Source organism: Lepus europaeus, chromosome 13 (assembly GCF_033115175.1).
Source record: "Lepus europaeus isolate LE1 chromosome 13, mLepTim1.pri, whole genome shotgun sequence".
Taxonomy (NCBI): domain Eukaryota; kingdom Metazoa; phylum Chordata; class Mammalia; order Lagomorpha; family Leporidae; genus Lepus; species Lepus europaeus.
In genome coordinates, this window is record NC_084839.1 from 9,045,684 (window position 1) to 9,060,846 (window position 15,163).

The window sequence follows — 15,163 nt, forward strand, 5'->3', positions numbered from 1 at the left end:
CTGTGTCCTGTGAGTTACCCATTGGGGTGTGAGAGCAGACTGGACGCGTGTGTTCCTGGGGGATGGAAAGGCCTCAGGAAAGCAGTGTGGCCAGAAGATGGCCAGCTTTCTTGTTTCCTAACCTCCGAGCTTCTCAGACCGGCAGAGCTCAGCGGGGAGCGTCCCCGTGGGGCTGCAGGGCCCAGGGCGTGAGGTCCTGCTGAGCTCGCTCTCACAGAGTTCTGAGCTCCTGGCTTTGGTATCCTGTTTCAAATGGGACAGAAATGCTGTCTGTTTCTTGCCAGGTTTTGAGATGAAAACGGAGAGATTGAGATGTAATGTGGCACGGGTGGGTACGTAGCAGGTGTGGGAGAACTGCTCAGGCAGAGCAGGTTTGTAAGGTTTTGCTTATCTTTTGTTACTTTGAGGTAATTAGGGTACTTTTCTTTGCCAAAACCCACATATCCCCCTGGCTGCCTGATCGGGGCCCCGTGAACACGTGAACCTGAGGACAGTGGTGAGATGAAGGGGCGTGGAGAGGGAGGCCAGCTGATCCTGGGCTCCTTTTGTCTGGCTTCTTCCCTGAGCTGTTTGCTTTGAACGCAGGAGGAAGTGGCATTCGGGGATTTGTGCCCGGTGGTTTGTTTTGGTGCCCTGGAAGTGTTGGGGAGGCATTTATGCAGAGGAGAGCCTGGGCGTGGGACAGAGAGAGAGGAGCCCTGGGGGTTCCCGACTTGCCCCTGCCCGCCGCCAAGCAGGTGCCCCAGGCGACAACCAGGCCCCCTGATGCCTCCCAGGGCAGCGTGCGTGCCCCAGGCCCCCTCTGCCGCAAGGTGTCACTCAGAGAAGTTTTTCATAACCTTTTTTTTTTTTTGGACAGGCAGAGTGGATAGTGAGAGAGAGAGAGGGGGGGGGTCCTTCCTTTTTGCCGTTGGTTCACCCTCCAACGGCCGCTGCGGCGGTTGCATCATGCTGATCCGAAGCCAGGAGCCAGGTGCTTCTCCTGGTCTCCCATGCGGGTGCAGGGCCCAAGCACCTGGGCCATCCTCCACTGCCTTCCCGGGCCACAGCAGAGAGCTGGCCTGGAAGAGGGGCAACCGGGATAGAATCCGGTGCCCCAACTGGGACTAGAACTCGGTGTGCTGGTGCCGCAAAGCGGAGTATTAGCCTGTTAAGCCACGGTGCCGGCCTCAGAGAAGTTTTTCAATCAAGTGAGATTCACCTCTCGAAATGTGCTCTGCCTCATCCAGTATTCTCCCTCGCCTTTAGAAAAATCGATTGTAGTAAAATGGGAGTGCGCCGTGGCGACGTCTTTGTGCGTGTTGCTGGGTGGCGTTAAGCGCGTCCGCGTCACGGTGCACCTGTCGGCCCGGGGCTCCTCATCTGGCAAGAACTGAAACTCTGTGCCCATTAAACCACCCTGATATGCACCCCCTTCTGGTAGTCATTGCTCTCCGTCGTGTGCCTCTGAGTCTGCCTGCTCGGGGCCGCCCACGTGGTAGAACCACGCTGTGCGTGTGTCCTTTGTGGCTTCTTTCACCGGGTGTCCTCGCTCCAAGGTTCCTCTGTGTGGCAGCAGCAGCGGCAGCGTGCCGGCTCCCCTCCTCGCCAAGGCTGACGTCGCGCCCCGATCACGCGTCCGAGGCCCCTTGGGTCCATTCCTCCTCTCGGCTGTTGTGAACAGTGCTGCGCAGGTGTGCAGGTATCTTTTTTTTGAGACCCCACTTTCAATGTTCTGGGGTACCGGCCCCAAAGTGGCCACTCTGTTTTGGTTGTTCAAGAACTTGCCGTGCTGTTCTCCGTAGTGGCTGCTCCACATTGCATTCCCACCAGCACGCAAGGGTTCCAGCTTCTCCTTGTCCCTGTTGGCGCGCTTGCTTCCTGGTCTTTGTGATGGCGTGGGCCGGTGGCGTGCTTCCTTGTGACGCGTGCTCCATGCTGGGCCGGGAAGGCAGCCCTCGCGCGCATTCAGTGCAGGTGGTGGGAGCGTGTTACCAGGTGGGGCCCGTGGCCCTGCCATTCCTTAGGAATAATTGCAGAGATTTCCCGTGTGAAGTCAGAACTGTCGAGATGCCGGGTCTCTGAGATGCCAGCCGGTGCTGGGACAAGCTCCCCTCATCCGCAGCCGTGGGGCTGGGTGGCAGTTAGAGAGATGTCTGCTGGCCAGAAGAAGCCAGAGTGATTTCTCTTGAAACCGTGGGCGAGAGAAAGCCCGCATGGGTTATGTTGAATCTACACGGGCTGTGGATGAATCTACAGGGGCTGTGGATGAGAGGGGAGGGACCACAGGAAGCCGGGAAGGCTTTGGGAAGAGGGCAGGTCGTAGGGGAAGTGCCTGTACTTCTGGATGGTTTGGGGATGTAGGCGGGAGGCGCTGGCACCAAGGAGGTTGAGATGGGTGTGTGGGAAAAGTGATTTTGTTAATTAGCCTCCCCCTTCTCTGCCCTCCAGCCCATGACCCTTGTCATTAGGTTTAGGACGGCTCAGCATTTTTCTCTTACCTCTAACCTCAGGTAGAGCTATTTTCAGGTTTGCAAAGCAGTTCTTCGATAGAGGGGACAACTAAAGATACGGGAGCGCCGTGAATCTAAGCCAAAGATGGCTGAGGGTGCGGTGGTAGGAAGAGGCACCTAGCAGGCCGTGGCCCCCGCAGAGGGGAGCACCCAGGGCAGGCTGAGTCTTGGCTCTGTCTCTGTCCTGACGGAGCTTTGCCTGGATCACCTCCCGTTTCTGGGATTATTTCTTTAAAGCGAGGTTGTCGGAAGAGCAATCTCTTGTTATCACCTTGAATGTGCAAGGGAGGCTTTGCTCTTGAGACCAAGGGCACAGAGCAGCAGTGAGCTTAAGTGATTCAAGATGCCTGTCCGGTTGCTGTGAATGCAGGCGTGCACCCCTGGCTGGGGTTGGCGAGAGCTGGGACTGGACCCTATGGGACCAGGGACCCTGTCGGACCGGACCCTGGGACCAGGCCTGTGGGCCTGTTTAGAAGACTGGGAGCTGGGCGCAGGGATGTGGGGACATCTCCGTCAGGAGCTCTCTCCTTACAAACCAAGGTGTTCTCGGCAGGGGGATTGCCAGAGGGGCGTGCGCTCGAGAGGCCTGGGCTTGAAGGAATTGTAGACAGGCAGTGTGCCCTGTCTCCCAGAGCTGTGTGGTCAGAGACCCGCCCTCTTACCGCATGCCGCGTGTTCACGTGGGAGCTCATCACGCAGGCCCCTGCTTTCTCTTGCCTGTAGGACAGCACGGGGGAACCTTTTTACTGCCAGGAGCCCTGTGGATACGTATGACATCATCCGCGGGCCACACGAAACTATCAGCTTCAAAATCGGGCCACCGTAGATTTATCTGGCTTTGTTCCCGCCTGCGGTTGCCTTGGCAGGGCCTGACTGGAGGATTTTGCGTACGGCCCGTGGGCCAGGTGTTCCCCACCCCTGCTGTACGACCTGCCTGGGTTACAGAGAATCCTTTGTAGTACTGCTCACCTTCCAGGAGCTGGCCCACTCCCTTTTTGTATGAGCTTGGTTAAACCCGCAGCACTCAGCAAACTTCGAAAGTGTATATTGTGATATTTTTATATATGAGGGTACTCCAAAAAATTCATGGGAAAATGCAATTTTGGTGCAAAAAAATTGACATCCATTTTGTTTTTGGGAGAGGGGATGTATTTTCCATGAGCTTTATTTATTTATTTTTTCTCTCCATGAGCTTTTTGAAATCTCCTGGCGTCTGTGACTTGTGTTGACTGACAGGTGGAGGTGGGGCGGGCAGGGCTGTGCTCATCCCTGAGTGGGTTTGCTGAAGCTCTGCTCGATTCTAGGGTGGACTCAACCCAGAGAGCTTCACCTACCGTTGTCAAAGGAGGGGCCGGCATCACGGCCTGTGTCAGGGCACTGGTTCAAGTCCCGGCTGCTCTGATTCCAGTCCAGCTGCCTATGAATGAACCATGGCAGGCAGCAGAGGATGGAGGGAGTGCTGGGCCCCTGCCACCTGTGGAGGAGCTCTGAGTGGCGTTCCTGGCCCCTGGCTTTGGCCTGGCCTGGCTCTGGCTGTTGCCGCCATTTGGGGAGTGAACCAAATGGAAGCAGATGGAACATTTCTCTCTGCCTCTCTCTGGCTCTGCCTCTCCCTGTTGCTCTGCCTTTCACATAAACAAATCGACAAGCAAAAATCTTAATGAACAAGTGAATAGTTAACGAAATCGTACGAGGAGCCGGTTGGGGTTTTTTGTGCTGCTGTAGTTAGAATGAGGGCTGTGGGCCGTGAGCTCTCTTGGACCATGCCTTACCCGCTATTTCTTCTGTCCCTGTGCCTTTTGGGGAAGGCTTGTTTTCCTCTCGACATTTCCACTATCGCTTTTTATAAACCGTGGATCGACAGGTGTGGAGCCGGTGTCTCCGCTGTCTCTGCTCAGGGCTGGGCGTGGCTGTGGTGTTGGAGCTCTCGCGCCTTCGTGTGCGCCTCTCAGTGCCCCCGCGGAGTCTGTCCACCTTCTTCTCCCCCGGAAGTGACCGCCTGCGAGCCTGCCTCAAGGGCCGGCTCCTCCGTGAGGCGTTCTTCTGTTGGCTTGCTCGTGACTCCCTTGGCATCAGCCCTGATGGGTGCCGTCACTGGCCGGTGGCCGCTCTTCCTTCACGGGGCAGGGCCCACGTGTCATCTGGGAGTCACAGCGCCAGGCCCTGCCCCGAGTGGCCCGTGGGTGGCGTGTGACTGGCGGGGCCTGTGCCCAGCAGCCTGGTACTATAGCCCCGGTGTGGTGCCAGGGCTCAGCCGGCAGGCGGGGACTAGATTGGGAATTGTTGCACACAAGTATCACTTGTTTCTGTTCTTAAGTGAAAACAGTTGTGATATTTTCAACTAATAGGATTCAGCGCCCACTCTGGTTAGCATGAAGGACTATTATCCGCTGTATGAAAGAGTCTCTTTTCCCAAGAGTCTTAAGATCCGTGTGCAAACCCCATACCCAAGGACAGGCCAGGCACAGGTGGCCCCAGCCATGAGGGCGATGGAGCAGGTGTCACGGGACGTGAGACAGCTGTGATTCGGCTTCCGTGCCGGACCTTGCCGAGGGAGAGTTTGCCAGGCTGGTGGGTTAGGGTGGCGGAGGTGGGTGTCATGGGGCGCAATCCAGCGAAACAAAATAATTGCGCCTGATGGGAAAGTGTAAGCTCTGTTTCTGAGATGGGGAGGCTCGCGCTGGCCCTGCCCACGCTGACGGTGTGTGTGTTCTGTCTGTGTCCGTGTCTCCTAGGCTCAGACCATGAATTACGTGGGGCAGCTGGCCGGCCAGGTGCTCGTCACGGTGAAGGAGCTGTACAAGGGGCTGAACCCGGCCACACTGTCCGGGTGCATCGACATCATCGTCATCCGCCAGCCCAATGGCAGCCTCCAGTGCTCCCCCTTCCACGTCCGCTTTGGGAAGATGGGCGTCCTGCGCTCTCGAGAGAAAGTGGTAAGGGCTGGGCCCAGGCGTGCGCGCCTGCCCACTTCCTCCCTAAGACAGCATCCTCTGTGTGTGTGGCTCTGACCCGGATGCCGAGCTCCCTGTTGGAAGCTGTTTGCTCGTTCTCTTTAGTATGGCTGTGCGAATTACTCTCAGATGCCGTGCCTAGGCCAACTGATTTTTGAAATCCTGGCCTCTGTGAGTTGGGGATTTGCACAAGGAACACGGGGTGGTTTGTCTCTGCTCCCTGCCCATCTGGGACCCCAGGAAGACCCAGGGGCTGGGGGCCGAGACCATCCGAGCACAGGCTCCTCACTGGGACTGGCGTTTGATGCTGGCTCCTGTTCGGGCTCCAGGCTGAGGCTGTCGGCCAAACCCCTTACTTGAACCTGGCCTCTCCCCGTGGCTTGGCCTCCCTCACTACCACGGTGGCCGGTTGTAGGGGTGAGCATTTCCAGAGGGATGGAGCCAGGTGGATGCTGTGTTCTTTCTGTGACCCAGCCCTGTAGGCCGTGTGGCATCCCTCGCACCGGTACTCTACGAGCTGGGGTGGTCACAGTGGTCCGCAGGTGCCCGGAGGTGGGGAACAGGCTCCCTCCTGGATGGGGAATGGCAGGGACGAGCATGGAGCACCAGGCTCCTGGATATGGCCTCTTTGGAAGGGGGTCCACCACATCAATTGAGAGAAACAAATACTTAAAATTAGATTGTATGTCTCGCGCCTCTGCTTCCTGTAGAGTTTGGAATAAAGTGTCTTGGCTGGTTCTTGGAGTTGAGTTCAAGCAGATGCTCTCTGCTCCAGTATTTCCAGGCTCCCAGCCTGCAGCAGACACAAGTTCCAAGGTGAAATTTTACAGACTGGGCTGGGGACACTTTGGGTGCAGTTTGAGCTCCATCACTGACCCAGAGGGGTGACCCTGGGCTCCTCACTCCCCTTGTCTGGCCTCGGCCCCTCAGCCAGGAAAGGAGCAGCTGGACCCGGTGGTCTTGGCTCAACCTCCCTTAATGTTTCTTCACGTTTCCCCTTCAGGTTGACATAGAAATCAACGGGGAGTCTGTGGATCTGCACATGAAATTGGGAGATAACGGAGAAGCATTTTTTGTTCAAGAGACTGATAATGATCAGGTAGGCGGGGCTGGGGGGGTCAAGGTCACTTCCTGGTTTTGAGCTTTGAGCCATGCTTATCTGGAGCTGCAACAGAAGTGGGTGCAGGGGAGTAGCTGGCAGGGGGGATGGGGCTGGCTGTGTGGGCACCAGCAGCACTGCAAGCGTGCCCTTCGTCCTGGAGATGTGAGCCAGATGCCACGGTGTGAGCGCTGCCTCCTGGGGGACAGAGGAGGGACTGGCGGCATGTGCTGGCCCCTTCCATTGTCCAGAGCACACAGTGTCTGCTGTGTCAAATCTCAAGGGCCTGGAAATTGTAGTTTTTATTTAGTGAGTGACCACATCTCTCTATTTACTCCACAAATGGCTACAACAGCCAAGGTTGGGTCAAGCTGAAGCCATGGGCCAGAAGCTCCATCCTGGTCTCCCACATGGATGCACCCTGCGGACGGCAGGCTCTCCAGTGCTTGTGGGATCTTCCACTGCCTTCCCAGGCACCTGCGCAGGAAGCTGGACGAGAACAGGTGCTCTGATACGGGATGCCGGCTCTGCAAGGGGCAGCTTAACCCATGGCACCACAATGCCAGTCCCAATTTTATTTTTAATGTTTTAAATTTGTGATTCTTAAAGACAGCTTTGTTTAGCTAGACTTCACGTCCTATGTAGTTTATTTCAAATGCTCAGTCAGGTGGTTTTTTTAGTATTTCCACAGGTACAACAGGTCTTCAGAAAGTTCATGGAAAATGTGTATTATGAAAAAGCTGCGGCCAGCGCCGTGGCTTAACAGACTAATCCTCTGCCTTGCGGTGCCGGCACACCGGGTTCTAGTCCCGGTTGGGGCACAGGATTCTCTCCCGGTTGCCCCTCTTCCAGGCCAGCTCTCTGCTGTGGCCCGGGAGGGCAGTGGAGGATGGCCCAAGTGCTTGGGCCCTGCACCCGCATGGGAGACCAGGAGGAAGCACCTGGCTCCTGGCTTCGGATCAGCGAGATGCACTGGCCGCAGCGGCCGTTGGAGGGTGAACCAACGGCAAAAAGGAAGACCTTTCTCTCTCTCTATCTCTCTCACTATCCACTCTGCCTGTCAAAAAAAAAAAAAAAAAAAAGCTGCATGGATTTCAAACCTTTTTTTTTTTTGCATCAAAATAAGGCTACCTTTTTATCCCAGTTTTCCATGAAATTTTTGAGGTACCCTCACGTGTACCATCCTCACCACAGTCCATTTGAGAACGTTTCATGGGGCTGATGTTGTGGGGCTGCGACCTAAGCTGCTACTGGTGATGCCCATATCCCAGGGAGCACCAGTTCCAGTTCTGGCTGCTGTGCTTCCCAGCCAGATCCCTGCTGACGTGCCTGGGACAGCAGAAGATGGCCCAAGGACTTCCCCTGCTGCACTGTGGGAGGCCCCCAGGGAGCTCCTGGCTCCTGGCTTTGCCCTGGCCCAGCCCCAGCTGCCTTCCGGGACCCTCCCCAGCAGTGCTGGGTTCCCTCAGGCCCCCGGAGGGCCTGTGGCAGTGTTGCCTTTGGAGCTCAGCTTAGGGACTCCGCTCCTCTCCGCAGGAGGTGATCCCCACGTACTTGGCCACCTCGCCCATCCTGTCGGAAGGAGCTGCGAGAATGGAATGCCAGCTGAAAAGGAACTCCGTGGAGAGGATGAGGAGCCCGGACTCCAGTGTGCCGGCCCCGGCTTTGGCGCCCAGTGACGCCCCCTCGAGCGGCTCGTTAGGGAAGAAGAGGAGGAAACGGAGGAGGAAGTCGCAGCTGGACAGTCTGAAGAGGGAGGACACCGCCAACACGTCGGAGGACGAGGACATGTTTCCCATAGAGATGAGCTCTGACGAGGACGTGGAGCTGCTGGACAGCAGTCGGTGAGGTCGCGGGAGCGGGGCTGGCGTGGGGACGGGCTGTGGTAGCGTTCCGAGATGATGTGTCAGACTCCCCTCCCCCCCATCCCCTGCTCCTGAAGTTGTTCTCTTCTGCATTTGAGACTGGAGTTTGCGAGCACGCGGACGCATTCATAGTGTGGTGTAAAGGTTTGGCGTGGCTGGTGGCTGAGAGACTGCCGGTAGTGCCAGGGCTCTCCGGCTGATGACGTCTCTCCAGGACGGAGCCAAGCAGCGGGCACTGAGCCAGCTGACTCTGGACGAATGGCAGCGATCGCTGGGAGCCTGTTGGAGCACCAGCGGTGCCTGCGGCACTTGGGAGGTGCAGACTTTTAGAGGGGCCGCTGTGGGGTAGCCTTAAGGTTGGACGCCACAAGACCATGCTCAGTTGCCTCTCTAGGAAAACTTTATGTTTTAATTTTTTAAATTTGGATTAGGCCCAGAGTCTCATGGACATTGTGTTTTCTTTTTCCTCGCATCTCACGGTGTAGCTTAATTCTATTTTGTAGCTTAATTTCTATTTTGGTGGGAAATGCCAGTTTTTAGATAAACATCCATTTATTTATTTGAGAGGCAGACTTACAGACAGAAAGAGGGAGAGACAGTAGAGAGAGATCTTCCATCCGCTGGTTCACTTCCCAAATGGCTGCAAAGGCCAGAGCCAGGAGCCGGGAGCTTCTTCCCACATGGGTGCAGGGGCCCAAGGACTTGGGCCATCTTCCACTGCTTTCCCAGGCCATAGCAGGTGGGAAGTGGAGGAGCCGGGACATGAACCGGTGCCCATGTGGGATGCTGGTGCCACAGGCAGAGACTTGACTGCTATGCCACAGCGCTGGCCCTGATCAAACTCCATTTTAAAGAAATGTTTCAAACATTTGTGTATCCCGCGTGGTTTCTGACAGTTGATTTCATATCTCGTTAACATAAAGAAGGGATAAAGAATATCAGGACTAGCCCTTGGCGTCATAATCTAGAATAGAGTATATTTTTATTTTTTAATTTTTTTCCCCTAAGAATAAAGGTATATCTGTCGGCAGCACCGCATTTCTTGGTCACAGCCTCTGGTCTGCTGTGGGCCCTGAAGCCGGGAGCTGGGCTTATGCCTGGCTTTGCCTGCCTGGCCTTCCCTCCCAGGACTTAGTGATGGGTATTTCAGGTGACAAGGAGACCACAGACAGAGGATGTCTGACATCTGGTGACTCTGCAGTCACTTTGTAGTCACGAGGTGCAGGTGGTTGATGCCACGTGTTCCCTGTGCTCTATGACACGTGATCTGTGTGTGGCCATCCAGGTCCCCGGCCGGGGTTTTCTAGCACCGTGGGTCCAGTTTTGGGCTGGTTTCTCTGGGGATTCTGTAAGGTGAAAGGTGACGGGGCGGTGCTATAATGGAGTGAGGCCCAGATTGCTCTCTGTGCTCCTGTGTGAGTCCAGAGGCTTAGAGAAATCATCTGTAAGTCTGCAAGTCATCCAGGGCACCAGCACACACGCACGGTTCCTTGTGCCTGTGTCGTATGCTTTTCCTCTCCACTGCCCGGAAAATTGCTGAGATTGTGTTGATCTACAAAGCCCTTAGAGAAAATCAAGACGAAATTAGAACTTGACTTTCTTACGTGCCTGTCACTGCTAATTCTTGGACTTGACTCTTTTTCTTCCCCAGAACACTTTCTAATGATTTACCTCCATTCCAAGATGATATTGCTACGGCAAACCGCACGTCAGTCTCACCTTACCCTCAGTCGGCATCATACCCTAGTTCAGACCGAGAGTGGTCGCCCAATCCCAGGTGAGCTGCTCGCGTGTGTGTTTCTGGGGTTCGCCCGTCCTGGTCTAGGCGATCTGAAGTCAGTTCTAGGAAGCAAAGCCTAAGAAAATAGCAGACGACGCACGCAGGTAAAAAGGACCGGAAAGAACGCAAGCTAGAGCAGGAGGTACAGACTGGATTGAAAACGGAGCCCTGCGGGTCGGAAGCCTGCACACTCTGTCTGCTGTAGATGCACCTGCGGAACAGCAGTGTGACTGAGCTGTTGTAGGTGCTGCTGAAGTTAGGGGGCGCTGACTGGTAACAGGAGCACAACGTGGCACAGCCCTTTGGATCCTTAGCCCTCGAGTACAAATCAAACGCAGGGACGGTGCGTCAGGCCGCTGAGGTCATTCAGGGTAGACGGTGTCCCTGCCCGTTCAATCCCTTCTGCTGAATGCAGGAATATTTATTTCCCCGAAATGAACTTGCACGTTGCTCCAGACGGCAGATGTGAGCTTGGAGAACTGCAGCTGCCCGGAGTGCCCGTGGGCCTTCCTGGGGACCCTAGGGACTTCCTTAAAAGTCAGCAAAATCTATGAGACTACAAGGGTGCTTCCAAAAGCTCATGGGAAAATGGGATTAAAGGATTTCCATTTTGATGCAGACATATTCAGAGGTCCAGGGTTGTTTTATCACAACAGGTGTTTTCCATGAACTTTCTGAAAGCCCCTCATGTGTGAACCCTTAGGGAACTGGTGAAGGGACAGACGACAATCCCCTTCTCAACTGTCATCCTCTTCGGAAAGAAAAATGGTCCTTGGGTAGCAAGGGCCACAGCATTATGGTTTCACGATGGCTCGGGGTGGGCTGTTGCTTTCTGAGAATTCACACTCGAGGGGCGGAGAGACACCCAGCAGCTTCCTTGGATTGTCATTGCAAAATCCGCCTGATGCCTTGGGTTTGCTCCTGGTTTCAAGTGGAAGCGTTCGAGCGCCCAGCGGTCCCGGCCGGCGCTGCTCCGAGTACCCACTCAAGGCCAGTGTCATCCAACCGGCACTCCTGGCTCAGTCTGCTCAGGGTAACCTGCTCCAGGCAGCATCAGTCAGCTGTACGTGCTGAAGCCGAGGTCGGAGAAACCGCCGCCAGGCCCTGAGGCTGAGAGCGGAGGTCACTCGCCAGGGTGAGGCTGGGGGCCGTGATGAGAGCCCCTCATAAGGTGTGTCTGCCTCGGAGACCAGCCCTGTCCAGTGGAGGCGTACTGATCTGCTCCATGCTGCTCGGCGCCGTCCTCGTCCAGCAAGAGACAGAGACCGAACACTTTGCACGGGGTTCCTTTATTGCTCGGCAAGCAGGAGATCCAGCTTCGATCTCTTCTGGGCAGGAACTTCCCTTACACCCGCGTAGCAAGGGTTTATATGCACAATACACGTCACAAATCAGGTGATAGGCTAGAAGCGCGGGGATAGGACAATCTCGTGGCAAGGCGGGAAGGAGCGAGCTAGAGCGGGAAATCTAAGGCGGGAAGGAGCGAGCAAGAGCGGGAACTCCCTGAGATGAGGAAGAACCCGGAAGCAGGGAGTCGGCGCCATCTTAGGGGCACGGTTCCTCCGGTCTGGTTCCCTACATCTCCCTCCTTTTGTTTTTGCACAAATCACATCCCCGACGGCCCTGGCTCATGAGGGCCGGGAGAATATTTACTAGGCAGAGAGTAGAGGTGCATACCCAGCGTGCTTGTGATCCGTTAGTTACGGAACTTCAAGGGCCTGGCCACAACCCCTGATGTCTCCGTTAGGGATCAGTTTTTATTCCCTTTTGCTGGGGCAGGCTGGGAATTGAACCTGCATGCATATGCATATGCTCTCCCAGGACCCCCGGAACCCCCGGGTGGACTCCTGCTGCAGTACCTTTGGTCTCGCATACCCAGTTTTCGCTCCCCGTCAGGGATGGGTGATACAGCCCAATGAATGAGAGGGGGAACAAGACAACTCGAGGAAGGTGTGTGCCTGATGGAGGCATTGTCCATATGTGAGGCGTGAGTAGGGATGGGGGGACGAGGGTTTTAATCGCTTTGTTAGCTGTTGGTGGCGGAGCTGGTCCTGTGGGCCTCCGCCATCAGAGATATGCACGGGTGCCGTAGTGCGCCAGCACGCCCACTGTCCAGGCGTACCAACACAGGGGGCTGAGAGGTAGGGGGATGAATGGACTACCTGTGGCAAATGGTCAGGACTAGAGGACCTGCGAGTACTTTGTAACTGGGTGGCATAGTACGACTGACCGCCAGAAGTGCATTGGAAGTATGAGGAATCGCAAGAGCTGTGCATGGATTCTTGAAAGGTCGAGCAAGGACAGGAGTGGTTTTTGCTATGGGGATCAGAAACGCGGGGTTTGGGCACACATATGTAGCCGCGTGGTAGGCCGGGGATCCCCTGGAGGGGCAGATATGCAGTTTTGTCCCCACAATCAGCTGTGGCGATGTGAGTACGCTGCAGTACGGTGTTGCTGGTCCCCCCCTTGCAGTCGCAAGGGTTGCCTACGTTCTGCAGTAAAGCAGTGGGGTTGGAGTTAAAGCCCGCATAAGAGCCAGGGAGCAAAGCCGCTGCCAGTATGAAGAAGCGGAAGGGGTGCATCTCACGTCTCGTTGTTTTGTTGCAATTTGTCGTCCTGTGAGAGCGTGGTAATCTCGGTTATCTCGGGGGAGATGTCGTCCGTAGGTGATAGAGGTGTATCTTGTGGCGGCGGGGCTGTTTTTCTGACCAATCTTTCCGGTATCCAGAGAGGTTCTCTTCCAGATTCCTGTGGGAAGACACAGACCGCGCCTCGGTTCCAGCATAATACCGGATCCGGGCCGTACCACTTTCCCGTGAGGACATCTTTCCAACGGACATAGCCTCGTGAAGATGGCTCCTTTAACATGTGTCTCTCAGCGGGGGACATAGAATGATCTGTCAAATTCAAAAAGTTTATAGTAAACAGTGCAAGGGAGAGGCGCATTCGAGGGGTTTTGCCCGTGGCAATTCCCTCCTTTTGTTTTAAGAGAAAAGCCTTGAGGGTTCGATGAGCCCTTTCAATTATGGCCTGTCCCTGAGGGTTATAAGGGATTCCAGTTTTATGTTGTACCTGCATACGGGTGCAGAAATCTTGGAATGATTTACTTGTGTATGCAGGACCATTATCTGTTTTTAAAGTTTTTGGTTTGCCCCAGGCTGCCCATGCAGCAAGGCAGTGATTAATGACATGGGTGGTACGCTCACCCGTCTCCAGAGAAGCAAAAATTACTTGGGAACAGGTGTCAACTGACACATGAACATACTTTAAGGTCCCAAACTCGGATATGTGGGTGACATCCATCTGCCAGATATGTCCTGGTAGTAATCCTCGGGGATTAACCCCCACCGAAGGCACAGGGGTTAAAGTAGGGCATGCGGCACAATGGCGAACAATATCGCGAGCGGCAGCACGAGAAAGACCGAATTTGGCGGCAAGGGTTTTTGCGTTTACATGGAACTCTGAATGAAACTGGATAGCCTGCTCTTCTGGGGAAGAAAATTGGAGTATCCAAATGGGGCGTGTGGCTTGATCAGCTATAGCATTGCCTGTGGTCATGGGTCCAGGTAAGGAAGAATGAGCTCTAATATGAGTAATAAAGAAAGGAGCAGACCGATTCCAAATAGATTTTTGCAGGGTGAGGAAAACTGTCGCTACGGAGGATGAAGAATTGACTAGTCCTGCGGCCTCAAGGATAGACACAGAATTAACCACATAGCGTGAATCAGACACAATATTGACAGGTCCGGGGAAATCAGAGAAGACTTGGTTAACTATAAGAAGTTCAGTTACCTGGGGGGAGTTAGTAGCGAATTGGAATGTTTTTGGCACAGATCCTGAAACAACATATGCACCGACTCCTGTTTTAGAACCGTCGGTATACACTACTGGGGCTCCCTGTAAGGGCTTTTGGGATGTGGACTTTGGAAAAATAACTGGGTGAGACTGAACAAAGGTTAGCAAAGGATCAGAGGGTGTTCTGTTTGTAATAGTTGCGGAAGTGGAGCAGACTAAAACCGCCCAAGCATCAGTACAAGCGATTAGCACACGTACCTGTTCCATGGAATAGGGGACAACAATGGTGGATGGTTCGCGTCCAAAATGTTGGATAGCCCTCTGAATGGCTAGGAGAGTTATCTCCGCCACTGCCACGGGATAGTAACTAATAGATCTAGTAGATGACATTGAGGGATGGATCCAGAGGAGAGGCCCATCCTGCCATAGGACCGCGGTGGGCTGTTTAAGGGTGTCGAGGACCCAAAGAGTAAGGTCTCTCGCAGGGTCCCAACGTTTTAGGGCAGCTTTACTAAGGGCATCGTTGACAATTGACAGTGCTTGTTTGGCCTCAGAGGTGAAGGTTCGGGGGGAAGCAAGATCCGGGTCTCCTTTAAGTATATTAAAGAGGGGCTGCAATGCAGCATTAGGAATGTTAAGGTAGTGCCTAACCCAATTGATATCCCCTAAAAGTTTTTGTAAGTCATTTAGAGTGGAGATAGCATTGATTTTTATTTGAATTTTTTGAGGTCTAATTTGAGTAGGGGCGACTATAGCCCCAAGATAAGAAACTACAGACGACAATTGCACCTTATTAGGTGCAATATGCAGCCCTGCCCCTTCCAGCACTTGTTGGAGTGTACTGTATAAGGCCAGGAGCCTCTCTGCTGTGGGGGCTGCACACAGTAGGTCGTCCATATAATGTAGGCACCTGCAGTCGGAATATCGGTCTCTAAGAGGTTTTAGTACTTGGGCTACATAGACTTGACACATGGTGGGGCTATTAGTCATACCCTGAGGCAAGACTGTCCACTCCCAACGCTTGTCCGGTTGTTCCTGGTTCTGGGTGGGGACAGTAAAAGCAAAACGTGGGGTATCCTTTTTGTCCAATGGAATGGAAAAGAAACAATCCTTAAGATCTATTACAATAACAGGCCATTGGTTGGGAAGTGCCGAAAGTAGAGGAAGACCACGTTGCA

The 15,163-nt window shown here is 54.5% G+C and overlaps 1 protein-coding gene across 7 annotated transcripts in view; it reads left to right on the forward strand.

Annotated features, from left to right (window-relative positions):
• The window catches only part of LPIN1 (lipin 1), a 129,930-nt gene that overhangs the window by 66,691 nt on the left and 48,076 nt on the right, over positions 1–15,163 (forward strand). For all 7 annotated transcript variants that reach the window (XM_062208965.1, XM_062208972.1, XM_062208969.1 and 4 more), the window contains 4 exons: positions 5,228–5,428; positions 6,450–6,545; positions 8,082–8,389; positions 10,062–10,187. In XM_062208965.1, the coding sequence (XP_062064949.1) occupies positions 5,228–5,428; positions 6,450–6,545; positions 8,082–8,389; positions 10,062–10,187 (731 nt within the window). Of the gene's footprint in view, positions 1–5,227; positions 5,429–6,449; positions 6,546–8,081; positions 8,390–10,061; positions 10,188–15,163 lie in introns of those variants that run through there.